The 14,625-nt window shown below is 36.8% G+C and overlaps 1 protein-coding gene across 9 annotated transcripts in view; it reads right to left on the bottom strand.

Annotated features, from left to right (window-relative positions):
• ANKS1B (ankyrin repeat and sterile alpha motif domain containing 1B) overlaps window positions 1–14,625 on the bottom strand; it is a 434,418-nt gene that overhangs the window by 197,565 nt on the left and 222,228 nt on the right. For 8 of the 9 annotated variants that reach the window (XM_065627461.1, XM_065627472.1, XM_065627482.1 and 5 more), the window contains exon 1: window positions 1,626–1,826. In XM_065627461.1, coding sequence (XP_065483533.1) covers window positions 1,626–1,826 — 201 coding nt within the window. Of the gene's footprint in view, window positions 1–1,625; window positions 1,827–14,625 lie in introns of those variants that run through there. The other variant, XM_065627452.1, reaches the window with a different exon arrangement.

The following is a 14,625-nucleotide window of genomic DNA, read 5'->3' as shown; positions in this document are numbered from 1 at the left end:
TGTATCGAATAACTGAATCTTGTATATAATTTGTATGTTTACCTAAATATATTAATAAGAGATGTAGGAAATAAAAGTCTCATCAATTCCTCCAGATTGTGGTTCAGGCCCCTCCAGAGCCAGGGGATGGCCAGAAAACCCTCTAGGGCAGTTTCTTTGGCTTCTCTGGTGCTCATCATTTACCTGTGGTAGGTGTACCCCTCTGCATTTGTTATGCCACCTACGGCTTCTTGTGAACAATTTCCCTCCATAATCTCTTTAAGACTAAACAATCACCTAATTATGTAACTAAACCACAACACATATATATATATATGTGGTTACATTTTGGGAAACTGTAGTTGAAACGCATTTTGAAATATTTTTTTTTTTACATTGCTGGGCTGACAGCACACCCTTACAGCTTTGTTTTCAAGAATATTGAAAGGTAAAGATTCTAATGATTTTTACTGATACAATCAAAAGATCACATGGCAGCCATGTAAAAACAGTAAGAAACCTCTACACTGTTATAATGTGGAAATGGCAGAGATCTGTGCCTTAATTTTCTGATCAATAATCCATTTGGCATATAATGATGTTGGCAAAAGAAATTAAATAAGAAAAATACAACTTGTGATGATTTTATAGTCATAATATCCATGCTGTTTCACTTCTGTTTCTTATATGCCAGGTGTAAGTTATGAAAAGTTAGAACTGTTCCAACATATACAGGGTTGCTAAAAATGTCTTAAAATGGAGTAATTAAAATATTTTAAGCTTTGATACTTCATAAGAAATGTAGTCAGGGTTTTTGCAAGAGGTTCAAGGAATGGGAATACTGAAGCACGTAGAAAATGATTATATAACAACCTGACAAGTAAGCTTCTCTCTTTACTGTCAATATTCATTTCAGTGGAAAGTTTGTGCATGACAGGTCTGTGTTACTTTACACCACATGGTAATACTGTAAATTCTGAAGTACATAAAATTTTATTTCATTCAAATCTTCCTGATAAATGCCTAGAGTTAAAACATGAAAATGGAACTATTAAAAGGAATACATTACTTTTCCACACGGGCACAGGTTTCAACAAGTGAATCCCATAGCCTGATTATTTAAGATGGAAAAACATTTAACTGAGGCATCTAGAATCACTTGCAGAGGGAGCACATTTCATTAAATAATTTTCTGGTATTAAAGTAGCTCTCAATGCAAGAATGTCATCGCATCTTATTTAATTATTATTACAATTATGTTAATGTTTAAATAAAAGCAATAAAATGATGTATTGCAGATAGGGGTGTCTACAGCTTTTACATACTGTGAAAATCCTGCAATGGATTAAAAGAACTGTGCATTTTTATTTTTTAATGTGAAGACTGATGAGGGGGAGAGAGCACCTTAATATTCAGTTTTTCTTTTACTGTATTTCTGGCTAGAATATTTTGTAACGTGTACACGTTGGAAGTTTATACAAGGACAGTTCATATATTAATTCAGCTAGACACAGAAAAGTGAAACACAAAACAGATCTTCTTAGTGCAATGCAGAATAGCCTCCAAGGTTTTTATGAGCACATAAGAGACAGACAAAAAAGGCAGCTACAGTGTATATACACAGCTATGCACAGAAGATTTCTTACCATAAATTGCACATTGTCAAATCCATTAGCCAGCAAGTGGTTTTCATACTGAGGTAGCCCAATATTTTCCAACCATTGTCCCACTGTCTGGACAGGGCATCGGGGTCCTGTAGGAGGGTGAAGAGGGAGGCGTTTAAGCAACGAATAACCATCCACTGGATAATAGCGGTAGTCCTGGGCTGAGAGGTGGCATTGCCACATCGTGTTCCTGGGAAAGTTGGTATCAAAGGAGCCCGCCAGCTTCACAGATTAAGGTTTTCAGCAAGCAGAAAAGTCAGAAGTAAAACATAGTTTACAGGGCAGTATATAGCATAAGATCTGATCCTAGCTCTACATTTCTTAGTTATTAATCTTTACTACAGACCAGTACGTCATACAGTAGGGGGAAAAAAAAAAAAAAGCATATCAAGCTGTCAGCTAAGCTGTTCTCCGTTATATGTGATTGTTGGAATACTCCACAATGAGCAATGCACTGCCAGCAGCAAGAATTCTTTTTATCAAGTACTCCTACACTCATCAGTATGCAGCTCCATGCTTCTTGCTCCCCCTCGCTCTCTCCCCTTCATTACCCAGCCTAGGCTACACCTCGCATTTTCAATAATAGCCATCAGATAAGGCAGATTTTTTTTTTTGTCTGCAAGCTGTAAGCCTGCTGCTGCTGGTTCCTCCTACACACCCATCCAAGCGTCAATCTTGAATGATGAGAGCAGTCAAAACAAATGCAGAAAATAGCAAGATTCAAAAGAAACCTAGAGCACTTAAATCTGAAGAGAATCTTCATACCAGTTACACTTTACATATCTGTTTGTTGTAGATTTTTACGTTTCACAAGACATTAAGAAATGCAATACATAAACTGTAGCCTATGGCATGGTTTACTATGCCTTCTCCTTCCCCTTTTATTACAAAATAGGTAGGGGCCTGCATCTCTGCTTATATAATAGCAAAACCCTTTAATGAATCAATAATGAATACATTTCACAGTTTCTCTCCTGTAGTACAGTAAAAGACATAAACGGCACAACAATTTTAGTCAAAGTAATTAGATTATCTGCATGATTTCTTCAACCGTAAAATATTATAAGACACAAGAAAACCTTCATGCCAACATATAATAATTTAACTTGAAAAGGTCACAGTTTCAAATGAATAATTAAAAGAATATTTTTACTGAATAAAATCTTAAGTTTATATCCTTTTCTTACAAAAATGTGAATGATAGCAGGCAGACATATAACATTTGTATGATTTCTAGAAAGGATGTATATTTTATCAACTATAACTGGAAAAAATTTAGTAAAAGATGATGAATTTAAAATGAAAGCAAAGTTCATTTTCTGCACAAGAAACCAAATACCTCATGATGCATTTTCCATCAATGTTCCATTTTTGAGACAGTTTCTCTCAAGATGGAAATATTTTACACCTTTTTTCTGAGAGAAATGTTTACTAAACTTTTGCTTTTTACAATGGGATCAAAGGATTTAGTAAAAAAGGTGGAAAATGGGTATACTCAGGGTACAGTTCTAAGAATCCTGTCCAGTATAACTTCATTAATTACTTTATTTGTTTTTCTTGTCCGTTGTGAATCTCAAGCAATTACCATCTCTAAGGAGTAATTTAATTCCAGGCATAAGGAAATTATAGATATCTGTCAAGGGCATCATTTGGGATTGATGATACTATGGCAGAAAACTGTTTCACAGAAATCTGAACCTACAGTCTGACCAACACATTGTAACACAAAGTCTCTGCAAATGACGTGCAGAGGCTCCCTAAGCAGTTGCACAACAGACTTCAAACTTAGCTGGATATTTTAAATTAATGTTGTAAGAGTTTCAACTCCAACCTAACTAGTCCTTGGACTAAAACTGGATGACCTTTCACTTTGATATTGCTGCTTGGATCTGTGAAACACCTCATGCAAACTGAAGTCCATAACAATTTCGTAGAATCATTTTAGTTGAGACATAGAAGATCTTTCATGAGGTTGGGAAGTTGAGTAAAACAGGTCTGTGAGAAGATCTTACATTACTCCAGCTATTCTTACTGATTTGATACATTACTACATGAATTATGAAAAGTTCATTATGTCTCTCAAAAACTACTGAAGGTAGGTGCTGGTAAATCTGTAATTGCTGAAGAAACTTTGGGGAGTTTTCCCAAGTATTTAATAACAACAGCATGTGAATCTATGCAATATAGAGCATATATTTTGGGTAAGTGTATAGTGTGCACAAATAGCTAAAGTTACTTCAAACAGTTTAATGCATAATTTATTTTTTTCAGAGAAAGTAGATATACCAAATTGATAGGAATCTAGGTCTCCTGGAGATACAAATGCATTTGTTCACATCTGTCTGTAAATCTTTTTCTACTGTGAATCAATATCTTTGTACATAGGTGGAGCCCAGTTGTGCCCAGTAAGTAGCAAGGCTGTAAGGAGGAGGCTAAGACATGTTGACTTGAAATATAGTGGACTTCCCTTGGGTAAGCAAATTTGGAAGGCTGGGCAAGCTCTTCAGAGAACAAATTAAGAGCAAAATTCTCTTAAACAAGGGGAGAATTAAATCCTTGCTGAATTTTTCTCAGTTGACTGAGAGATCATGAGTTCCTTTGAAAGGATTCCTGAATTGTCTTTTCCTTTCCTCCATAAGCAGAAGAAATTATATCAGACTGAGACCTAGTAAAGCATAATCCCACTCTTTGAAAGGCTCATGAATGATTGACTCCTATATTTCCTATACATGCACAGACACAAATGTCTCTGCATCTTGTGTCCCTCATCAACAAAAATGTTCTGCCCACAATAGCAGACAGCTGATAATCAATATACCAGTTGCATGGTCAAACTGCTTCTTCCTTACCTTACTATAAACAGCATGGAAGTCATGCTGCCACTAATGAGAAGTGCTTGGCTCAATGCCTAGCAACAGTGTAGGCAAAATTCAGTTTTTCAGTGGCTCCCCAGACACATTTCCTTATGTAGCTGTTGGTACTGTGTCTATCTATCTCCATGGCCCTGGCACTGGATGATTACAGCGCTGTCAGTCCTACTGCGCACCCTCCTCCAACTCTGTCCCCTGCCAGAATAACTACGTGTCTGAGCCCATCAACACAACATAAGGTTGCCCAGCAAGGGGAAAGAAAATAAGGAGAAACAGTCAGGTTGCCACCTTGTCCATTTCATTGCTAGAGTATACTGTTATCTGCAAGACTTTTTTCCCCTTCTTCTTCCACTACAGGCAAAGAAAGGTACAGAGTAACGCCAGGAATGTGGGGATTAGGGTCAAGTCTTTCATTACGGGAGCTTGCAGCTCTTTAGATCTCCTTGTTCTTTGCCAGTCCAGGAGGCTTATATTAGGGAGGCTGCTTGGGCAGTTTTTCTGAGCCAATGAAGTGGAACCTGGAGTAGGTTCTATTGCTTTGAGACTAGAAGCCTATCTCTTCATTTTGCTAGTCTATAATTCAGTGCCAACCCCACCAGTGCTCTGCTGCAGGCACTGCCTACTTTGCCTATGCCTAAAGCTGATCCTGATATTGAAAAATATCATGCAGACTGTATGAGACGGTCTCACCTGCAACACATTTACATGTTACTTTGCTTTCCTATTATTTCAAAGAACATAAATCCCATGATAATCCTTCTGTGATACCACAATCAAAAAAGATGTACCTATTCCTGCATGAGAAAACTGACATGAGTGTCTTACAAGGATAGCAATACTTGGTTCTTTCTTCTCCAAGGGAATAGAAGCAGCACATTGAAGTGATGTCTGCAAGAAAGATGCCATCTGGTATGCTATACGATAATTCCTACAAGACGTCTCGTTCCCAATGAGACTCAGAATATCTTTATTGTGGGGTTTGGAATTTACTGAATCTGTGATATCAGACAGCACATGATTTCAAACATGTTGTAAGGCAGATTTGCTCTAAATGCAAAGGAATTTACAGTCTCATCTATTTTATTGTCTCTGCTGTTAACAATGTGGATTTTTCTTTCTTGGCTTCTCTTTATTTTTTTTGAGTGAGGAAATGAAAGAAATGCAGGGATTATTTGCAGAGTAGGTGCTCCCCTAGTTATCATTATAAATCATTTTCTTAGGTAGGTCAATACCTGTTGAACATTGCTAAACACTTCTGGTGCTAAGGAATCATAAACTGGAGAATTTTAGTAGCTACTAAGAAATTTCTCAGTGGATACTATACCACAATATGAAAGGATGAATCTTTTAAGTAAGTTGGCAGCCAGTTTAGCATAGCTGGAGAAGAAATTGATGCTATAGTAAGTCCTGTAAACTTTGTAAACTTTTTTTTTTTTTAAATTAAAGCCTTCAGCCTTGTCCAACACTAAATGAGGCATCATTTTCCTCTTTGTATTTATGATTTCATCTGGATAACAAAGTTCTCCCTCGAAACTGCAATAGAACTTGTGCTACAGCAAAGTTAGTGTGACCGGGTGTTCTACTGAATAAACAAACGACATATATTCCTGGAGAGGAGATAAGAATAGCTTGGAACAGGATGTTGTATGAGAAAAACTATGCCTAATATCCAGCAGACAAATATAATTAAAGCAAGTTTATTATGGGAGAAGTGTAGTAGGCTACTCAAAATGCTTAGATTTCAAATGATCTTTTTCATAAAACTCCGAAAACCTTGGATGCCTTAAATAAAATCTGTAACTTCTGTCAGCAAGCTTAGCTCTTTGGATGATGATGATGCCACTTTGGATGATCATGTTTGGAGAGGCTGAATATTTTCTTGAACGAGCTTTTAGAAACATTTTTCATGGCATATACAGAAACAAAACAAAATCAATAGAAACAGCTTGAATTTAAATAACACTATCTAGTATCTATAATCTAAAGGTTACATTCTACTGCTTATGTGTGGCTCAGAATGCACAAAAATAACTCTCAGACCACAGCTAATGCAAGCTAATGGAACAACCCTCATTGACTAGGAAAATCATCCTCACAGTTATTTTCTGAATTTTATACCAATACTTGTTTTAACTGTACATTACCAGTATGTAAGTACAATAACTGTATCTATAATAGCTATAACTATGAAGTGAGCAAAGACAATTCATTTTATTTGACAGATGATTTGTCAACAGTGAACTGTACTTTGTGAACCCCATTGGCCTTTCTATCAGTTTGTGTTTCTGACTGTTGATGTATTATTTAGCCAGGAACAGCTCAGTCAAAGTACTCTACTCCATCATAAAACATATATTTATTACAGACACTTCAAAGTCAGGATATTTTTCATGTTTAGTTGATTGCTTTGGCAACTTCAGTTTAGTCTCCTTCAGAACCCATCCTGTTCAGTAAATGAGGGACAGGATCTTACTGGAAAACTAAATGGTTTGTTTTCTAGCGCACAGCCACTGAACTAGGACTCAGCGCACCTTGTTCTGTCCAGGACTTGCTATGGTGCTGAGCAATATATATATATATATATATATATATGATATATGGTAACAGATATCACCATACAGAAAGATTGCTTAAGATACAGTTAGTCTTTCTAGATTCTGATTTTGTATTTTAAATGAATAATTTTGGGGGGATAATTTATTTCTAAAGACAACAGGAAAATCAAATTATATTAAAATACATAGCACTGTAATAGCCACAACTTCAATCAGATTTATATCCTTGACCTACAGAACAGAAATAGAAGATGTAACCTACTGAATTGCGAGAATTAGTTAAGAACAGATGGATGTTTCACAGTGAGACTGCATCGGACCACACCACAGCTTCATCTAGCTTCAGCCATTCACCGGCTTCATTCACAGTGGCTACTATTAGATGCTTACAGAAGAGCATAAGAATAAGTTGGACATGCAGTGATCCTTTCTTAACATTTTCCCAGTTTCCAGCAATTTGCAGCTCAATGACTTCCTGAAAGAGAAGTAGTGTCTTTATGCTTAATAGTTCTTCACGGATTTTTCTGCCAGTTTGGTGTTTGATGAAATGTGCTGGGAGAAAAAGGGTTGCAGGGACAGCAGGATTCATCTTCCACCCTCCCTCTGCAACTATTCCACGGGAAATGGAGGAAACAAAGGGAATGTCTCTCTGCCTCTTGGGTGCTACCACAAGGGCACTTAGGAAAGCTACAGTTAAGATGCAATTAGCGTTCAGCTGGTTTTTTTGCCCCTTTTCATAAGCACTGAAGGAGCTCATACTGCTGGAGACAGCATTGAGCAGGTGATATGAATCCAAATCTCAGTAGATCCCTACCATACTATCAAATTATTCTATCTAATACAAACTGCTTTTGTAGGAAAAAGAGCTTCCAGTTGGCTGTCATTTTTTCAGGAATGATATTCATATCCAAGGGGTAAATGTGTACATCCTTATTCTGGCTTCAATGGAAATTAATAATATTTTCTGAAAAAAGGAGTTAGTTTCTTAGAGCAATATCTGTGCTTGCCTCAGGAACTTCTACAGGATAATAGTAACACTAAATTTACCACCTGTGAGTAATCATTTTCACTGTTTGAGACTAGTAAGAAAAAAAAAAACAACCTGAAAATGTACATGACACCATGACCAATCAAAACATTTTATTTAATTCAGTAAAGATTTGAGGCTACTGTTAAAAACTAGTATACTAAGTGTATTTATATAAAAACATATACTACATAGTCTTGCTAAAAGTACTATGCAAGCCAAATCCTTTATGCTATAATTTCTGGCACCATAAAAACAAATTTATGTTATTTCAAATTTCAGCAAATCTTTGTAAGCAACACTGGACTAGCAAAGAAGCCGAACTGAGTAACGGAGAAATATGTGACGAAACTGTTCAAAGAAGGCTTGAAAGAACACTTACTGCACAGAGACATCTCAAGTTAAATACAGCTGTTAAATAAATGGTAACCATAATTTCATAGACTTGGTAACCACTGCAAGGTCCCATGGAAAGCTGTGCAAAGAAGACTCCTATACTGACACTGCAGTTTATATCTTTGAAATTATTAATCTTAAAAGTATACATGACGGAAGGTTGAGGGTTATTTTACAAATCCTGGGATTATTTTACAAATCAGATTCAACTTGAGACAGTGTGGCACTTTGTCTTCAGATTTCTTTTGCTAGTTGGGCTCAGAGGCTCCTTTGCCCCTGATGCACCAGATTTTAGAGTGATCTCCTTTAACAGTTGATCAAGTGAATTCCCTTCTTCCTGTTCTTTCTAGATTCTTTTAGTAATTCCTTTTCTACACTTCCTATGTATCTCTTTTCTACTTATTCTCCTTGTAATTTACGATCATTTGCTCTTCTGTCATCCTTCATCTGCAGCTACAACAATCTGTTGTTTTGTTTCACATCTGCCTCTCTTCTTTTAATTATTTTTTTCTCCCACTCCCCTTTCAAGCCTTTTAAAACAGGTAAAAACTGTCATTTAAAAAAAAAAATCACTTATCTGAGATTAAATTATCCCCTGAGATTTGTCAAGAGTTGAGACTAGGTTGGATTTAGGTATTTGAGGTAATCCCAGCTTAACTTCAATATTTTTATAGATTAGATACAAGACAAGATCTGCTACATGCATTAGCTCTTCAGTGTTAACCAGCAGCTAATTGTAAAGATGATACCCCAAATCTCTGCTGGAAAAAGTATGCTCAAATGGGAGCAAAGGTAACTTTAAGCTCTTTACTAAAAAACAACACTGAACTACCCCTCACCTATTTCTTTCCTAGAACATTCAAATCTCAAAAAATAGTAATCTATAAACCAGACACAAGTTACCACATTTCACTGATAGGATAAGACAAAATGATAATAATGAAGCAAAACCAGAGGTGTCAGGGCCCTGAGGGCACCAATGGGTCTTGCTGTCCATGCCCAGCATCTCCTCAGGCCTTCCCCCCACCCTGCCCATGGCCCAGGACCCCGTTTCAGCTCAGCCTGAGGCCGTCAGTCCCTGCCCTGGCAATGCCACAGCAGTACCAGTCTCTGGCCCTGCCTCTGGTCTTACCTACTGGATGGACCCTGGACCTACACTGTAGGTAGTTCATCTCCTGGATGGACTCCTCAGATATACATAGGGGCTTTTTTCCAGTCCTATCTTCATCCCTGCCTCCTGCATGGACTATGAACGCATGTTACAGACTTGTCTCCATTCCTGTTTCTGACCCAATCTCATTTTGCTCCTGGTCGCATTCCCTGGATGGACCCTAGACCTAAATCATCCCTCAGAGGCCTGTCTGGTGTGGTCAATGGCTCGTGTTACCAGTACTTGGTTCTGTCCACTGGGTGCGACCTGCATGGGACTGTGCCCCGTTGGGTGAGGGCACAGCTCACTGCCACTAGGGGACAACTGACCCTCTCTGTTCCCTGACAAAAAGTCAGATTCTCTTGCTTTATTACACAAAACCTTCTATATCTAACCACCTTCTGTAATATTTATCCCTTGCTAACACAGGCTCTGCAACACCAAAATAAAACTGCAGCATCTTTCAATGAATAATAAAGACGTTGCTTGAGTGGGTGGCACACTGGCACAGCTCTGGCAACTCACTGGACTCTTTGCATATGGATGAGGTTATATAAACCCTGTTCATCCTGTCTGTGAGCTCCCTCTGGCCCGGCTTAGCTCTCACTCTCCCACCTCTGGAGTAGGAATTCGGAACTGTCCTCCCCTACCCACAGACAGACCCTAGGATCCTGTTTCAGGCACCTGTGTTAATGCCTACAGACAGTGCAAACACCTCTCATGGCATTGTACTTAGTCCTGCATGGCTTTTCGTTTTAGAAACTGGAATGAGAAAGGCAACTTTCCAGACAAGTTTAATAAACTGTTCTCCAGGCATCATTCCTTCCATCATTTCTTTGTCAAGGCTAATGGATCTCAGCAAGAGCTCAAGTGGTCCTACAGGTACAGGTTAGCTGAAAATGTACTTGACAGATTGGTTTCACTAATGTTTTGTAGCATGTTAATGATTATTTCCTATACTACAAACAAAATCAAAACCAGAGCTAGTTTAATAAACGAAACCAACACGTATAGTTATTCTCTCAAATTCTGGTCTAGAGCTGTTTAGCTACATCCCTTGCTATTCACTGTTTGAAAACTTTCTTGAATGTGTATTTTTGCTTACATGAATTTGAGAAGAACGGCTGGTCTCTATATGAATGCTATATTCATATGCAAAAAGGGAGATTTGTGTACTGACAATTTATTCTTTGGAATTATGCCCTAAAAATATTTCAAATAGCCTACCAGAAAACAGAAGTAGCACTAAGTAACTGAGATGATCCATCACATCCCATAAATAGAAAAACAGTCAAACTGCAGAGTTCGTAAAAAATATTGATCGAGACTCATGCATGAAGTTACGAATAACAAATATAATGTAGAAATAGATACCACAAGAACTCATGACTTTACACTGAATGCTATTCTTAGCATTCAGTGCAAATTCATATTAACAATCGATAATTTAACCTCAGCCATCTCAGATTTGTAACAATGCAACTATCCAAAATAAAGAGCTAAACGCAGCAATGGATAAAATTAGAAAAACCGTTTTGGCGATTTCTTTTTATTGTGGTTTATGGAGTAGGAGTGGTAAGTAGTATAAAGCAAATAATTTTTGAAGGATTTGAAGGCATTCGAATACAATATCTTCCTGAACACGTGGCAATGAAACAAAAAAATAGTTATTCTAGTGTTGAAATTGTGAACTCAGGTTAACAGTCTAGGGTAGAAAGCAAATGAATACACTTTAGTTAGTTCAATATTCTAAACTACTTCATTTTCTGTAGGTGGAACTAAAATTAGAAACAATTCTGTGTGCTGTAAAATCTATAATAAGCCAAAGATTTTCAACTAGCATGTGATGCTCTCGTGATTACTAGAAATGTGAGCTTCCAAGGACTCATAACTATTTAAATCTAAAGACTGCTACATTAAGAAGGAAACATGGGTGAATCAACTGAACTTTCAAGAAACTGTTATTAATTCAGTTTTAGCAGACTTAGATCTCTATGTAATTTGTGAAAGATAAACTTCATCATAGTCTCACTGGCCAAAACATCTCTAACTCTAACATACTGGTAAGAGTAAGACCCATACCATCTCATGCAAAAGACCACCAAAGATATCGAGCAAAGTTTTAGGGAGTTGCCCTTAGTAATCAGTTTATGGTTTTCATACAGTCTATTTTAGAAGTTAGGAATATTCTGCTCTCTTTAAAGCCTTTCCTGGCAACAGGTTGTGAAAGCCTCATTTTTCATCAGACACTTTTAAACTCCACTGAGGTGCTAATTCCTATTCTGCATACATTTCTAACCTGGTATTGAACTTGATTCTGCTTTAAGGAATAAATGCTGTTCAATTTAGTGACATCAGTTGAATGAAATATTAATATACATGGGCATAATTGATTACAGAGTTGCAAGGTTAGGATTAAACTGCAAGGAAAAAGCTGAACCTAAGCAAGTGACTTCTAAAACTCTCAAGTAATCTGATCATTCTTTTCATGTCATTTATCATGGCTTGAAAAAAATATCTCTTAACCTCTGGAATTACAGTAGGATGATTATGAGAGCATTATAGAATGAGAACACCATTAGCTTGTCACTTTTTAGGCACACCAACAAACACTCCAGCATTAGCTTTGTGAAATCCAGCCAAACCGTCCTGTGGAGGTGACATAGATTATTAGCACTTCCCCTGGACTGTCATGGTTGGGTGGAGAAACAGGCAAGACCTCAGCCCTGTTGGAAATCACTTTGAAAAATAGTTTAATTCATTTTTTTCAAGTTTTGAAGTCTACAATCTACCGTTGTTGATCCTTTTATCTCCTATCTAGACGGGCACCGATCAGCAGTATTCAACCCTGTGTTGCAAAAAGATACAATATGTACGGTTCGGTGACTTCAGGGGTAGGTCTGACAGATGAGATAACTGACCAGGAAGAATAGATTGCAGCATTAAAATTATCATCCTCAGAAATGTTTTCAAATCCACTTAAGAGTTAGGGACCCATTTACTACATGGAATCCAAGAAATTATTTAATGTGAGAATATTTTTAAAATAGTGAAACAAGGCACTAAGAACAGTGGTAAGCACACACTATTTGAATTTTCATATATTTGAATAGTATATTCAAACTACACATAAATTGCTCATGTGTATGGTCATACAGATTTCTATTCTAACCATATTTAACAGCAGGATGTAAGGATCAGATATCAGGTTATTAACTAAATGAAAGAAAATATGGTAGAGATTCAGTATGCATTACTCCTCTTTCTGAGATTAAATCTTTCTACAAAAAAAACCCAAAAAGTATTTTTTGGTCTGAGAAACAATTTACTATATGCTTTCCAAGAAAGAATACATCTTTAGTATTAATTCTGTGAGGAAAAAAAATACAGTTTGGTTACTCGGAAACAACAGTACAACTGACCAGAGTGCCAAAGCTTAAACATTTTCCAAAGGAGAATATATCAGTACTGGAATGGGGTCTGAATCTCCTATGCTATTTCACTAAAACATTGCATTTGATGTGGGGAAATAAGTCTCAGTATATTAAGTCAGTCAAAATTACATGTTAATCCTCCAACTAAAAGAGAGTTTGTAGAAGATTCCTTTGTTCAAGCAGTCCTATTGCAGAGTATCTAAATTTAACATGACAAAATCTGATGGCCACAACTAAACTAGAAAAAAAATTGACAAGAATTAGGCTATCCGTTTACTCACTGATGAATGTCAATATTTATGATATTGTAGTTCCATTGTCTTAAGTTTCTCTGTTTGCTGTCAATCTTCTCTATTCCTTCTAAAAGACGTATGACAGAAATAATTTGTTCAAGTCTAAGAATATTATTGAATTGCTTTGCTAGCAGTTTTGGAAAAAGAAGCCTGACATTGAACACAAAAAGCACTTACACAGAGAGTGAAAATGTAGAAAGAAAATGCATTAGTGGTTGCATGGATAAAGACGTGTCAAGCACATCTCTGATTAATTGGTGTATGAAGAGCATATATCTGAATATTACATTTATGACACTACAGGGTAAAATTGCCAGTATACTAGGAGCATATGAAGTACAGAAGACAAAAGAAATGCATTACATTTATTATAAAACAATAGCCAAAAGCTCTACAATTAACCTGCTGTCTGTCCAGTCTTCTGTAAGGTTTTGAGATTCAATGGATCATTAAAACAGATGCATCTTCATATCTTGTTTAGGCTTTTGCAATATAGAAACCGACAAAACATTAATCCAATTATTTGTGATTTCTTCTGTAGAATTTATATGATCTTTGGGTAAGTTCAGTGGCATGCAATGCATTATGACTATCATGTTGTCAGTGAATAAATGCTCAAAATATTTCTTCTACATATTTTACAGCTATATGGCTTCTGTTCTCCACTATTTTATAGTCTAGACGATTACATACATTTATATTACCATTCAAATAATTCAAAATGCAGGTATTTGTGAAATAAATATGAAGATTGGTATGAATAATGCATTAACAGAAATGCATGTGTGAAAGCACCAGAAGAAACGGTGCTATGAAGGGTTAAAGGTATGGTCTGTATTGACAACCAAGGACACAGCTGACAGTAAAACACCAAGGAATGTGTCTGTCAAGACAAGTAGTGTGCTCTGATAAAACAACAGCACACATCGTTTATCAGCAGAAGACCCTATACTACACAGGAGGGCAGTAACAACATTACAGCACATTGCAGGTGTTATTCATCTTCCTGTTATTCCAAAAGGATGACAGACCCTCGCCTTAAAATATTCGAGATAAGGAAGAAAAGACAACGAGCACCCCTGAAATAAACAACATTTTGGACCAAAAGGACCATACTATAGCAACTGTTGACTCCTAAAGATCTATCAAAAAATTAGTTTGCTATTGCTAATCAAAAGGAACCCAACAGATGCAATGAGAAGTCAACAGTCAGCCTTCCATGTCACACACAAGTGACCATGGACAGGTTACTTGGCC

The sequence above is a fragment of the Caloenas nicobarica genome, chromosome 1 (genome assembly GCF_036013445.1).
Source record: "Caloenas nicobarica isolate bCalNic1 chromosome 1, bCalNic1.hap1, whole genome shotgun sequence".
Classification (NCBI taxonomy): domain Eukaryota; kingdom Metazoa; phylum Chordata; class Aves; order Columbiformes; family Columbidae; genus Caloenas; species Caloenas nicobarica.
Note: the sequence above shows the minus strand (reverse complement) of the source record. Positions and strands in the feature narration are given on the sequence as shown.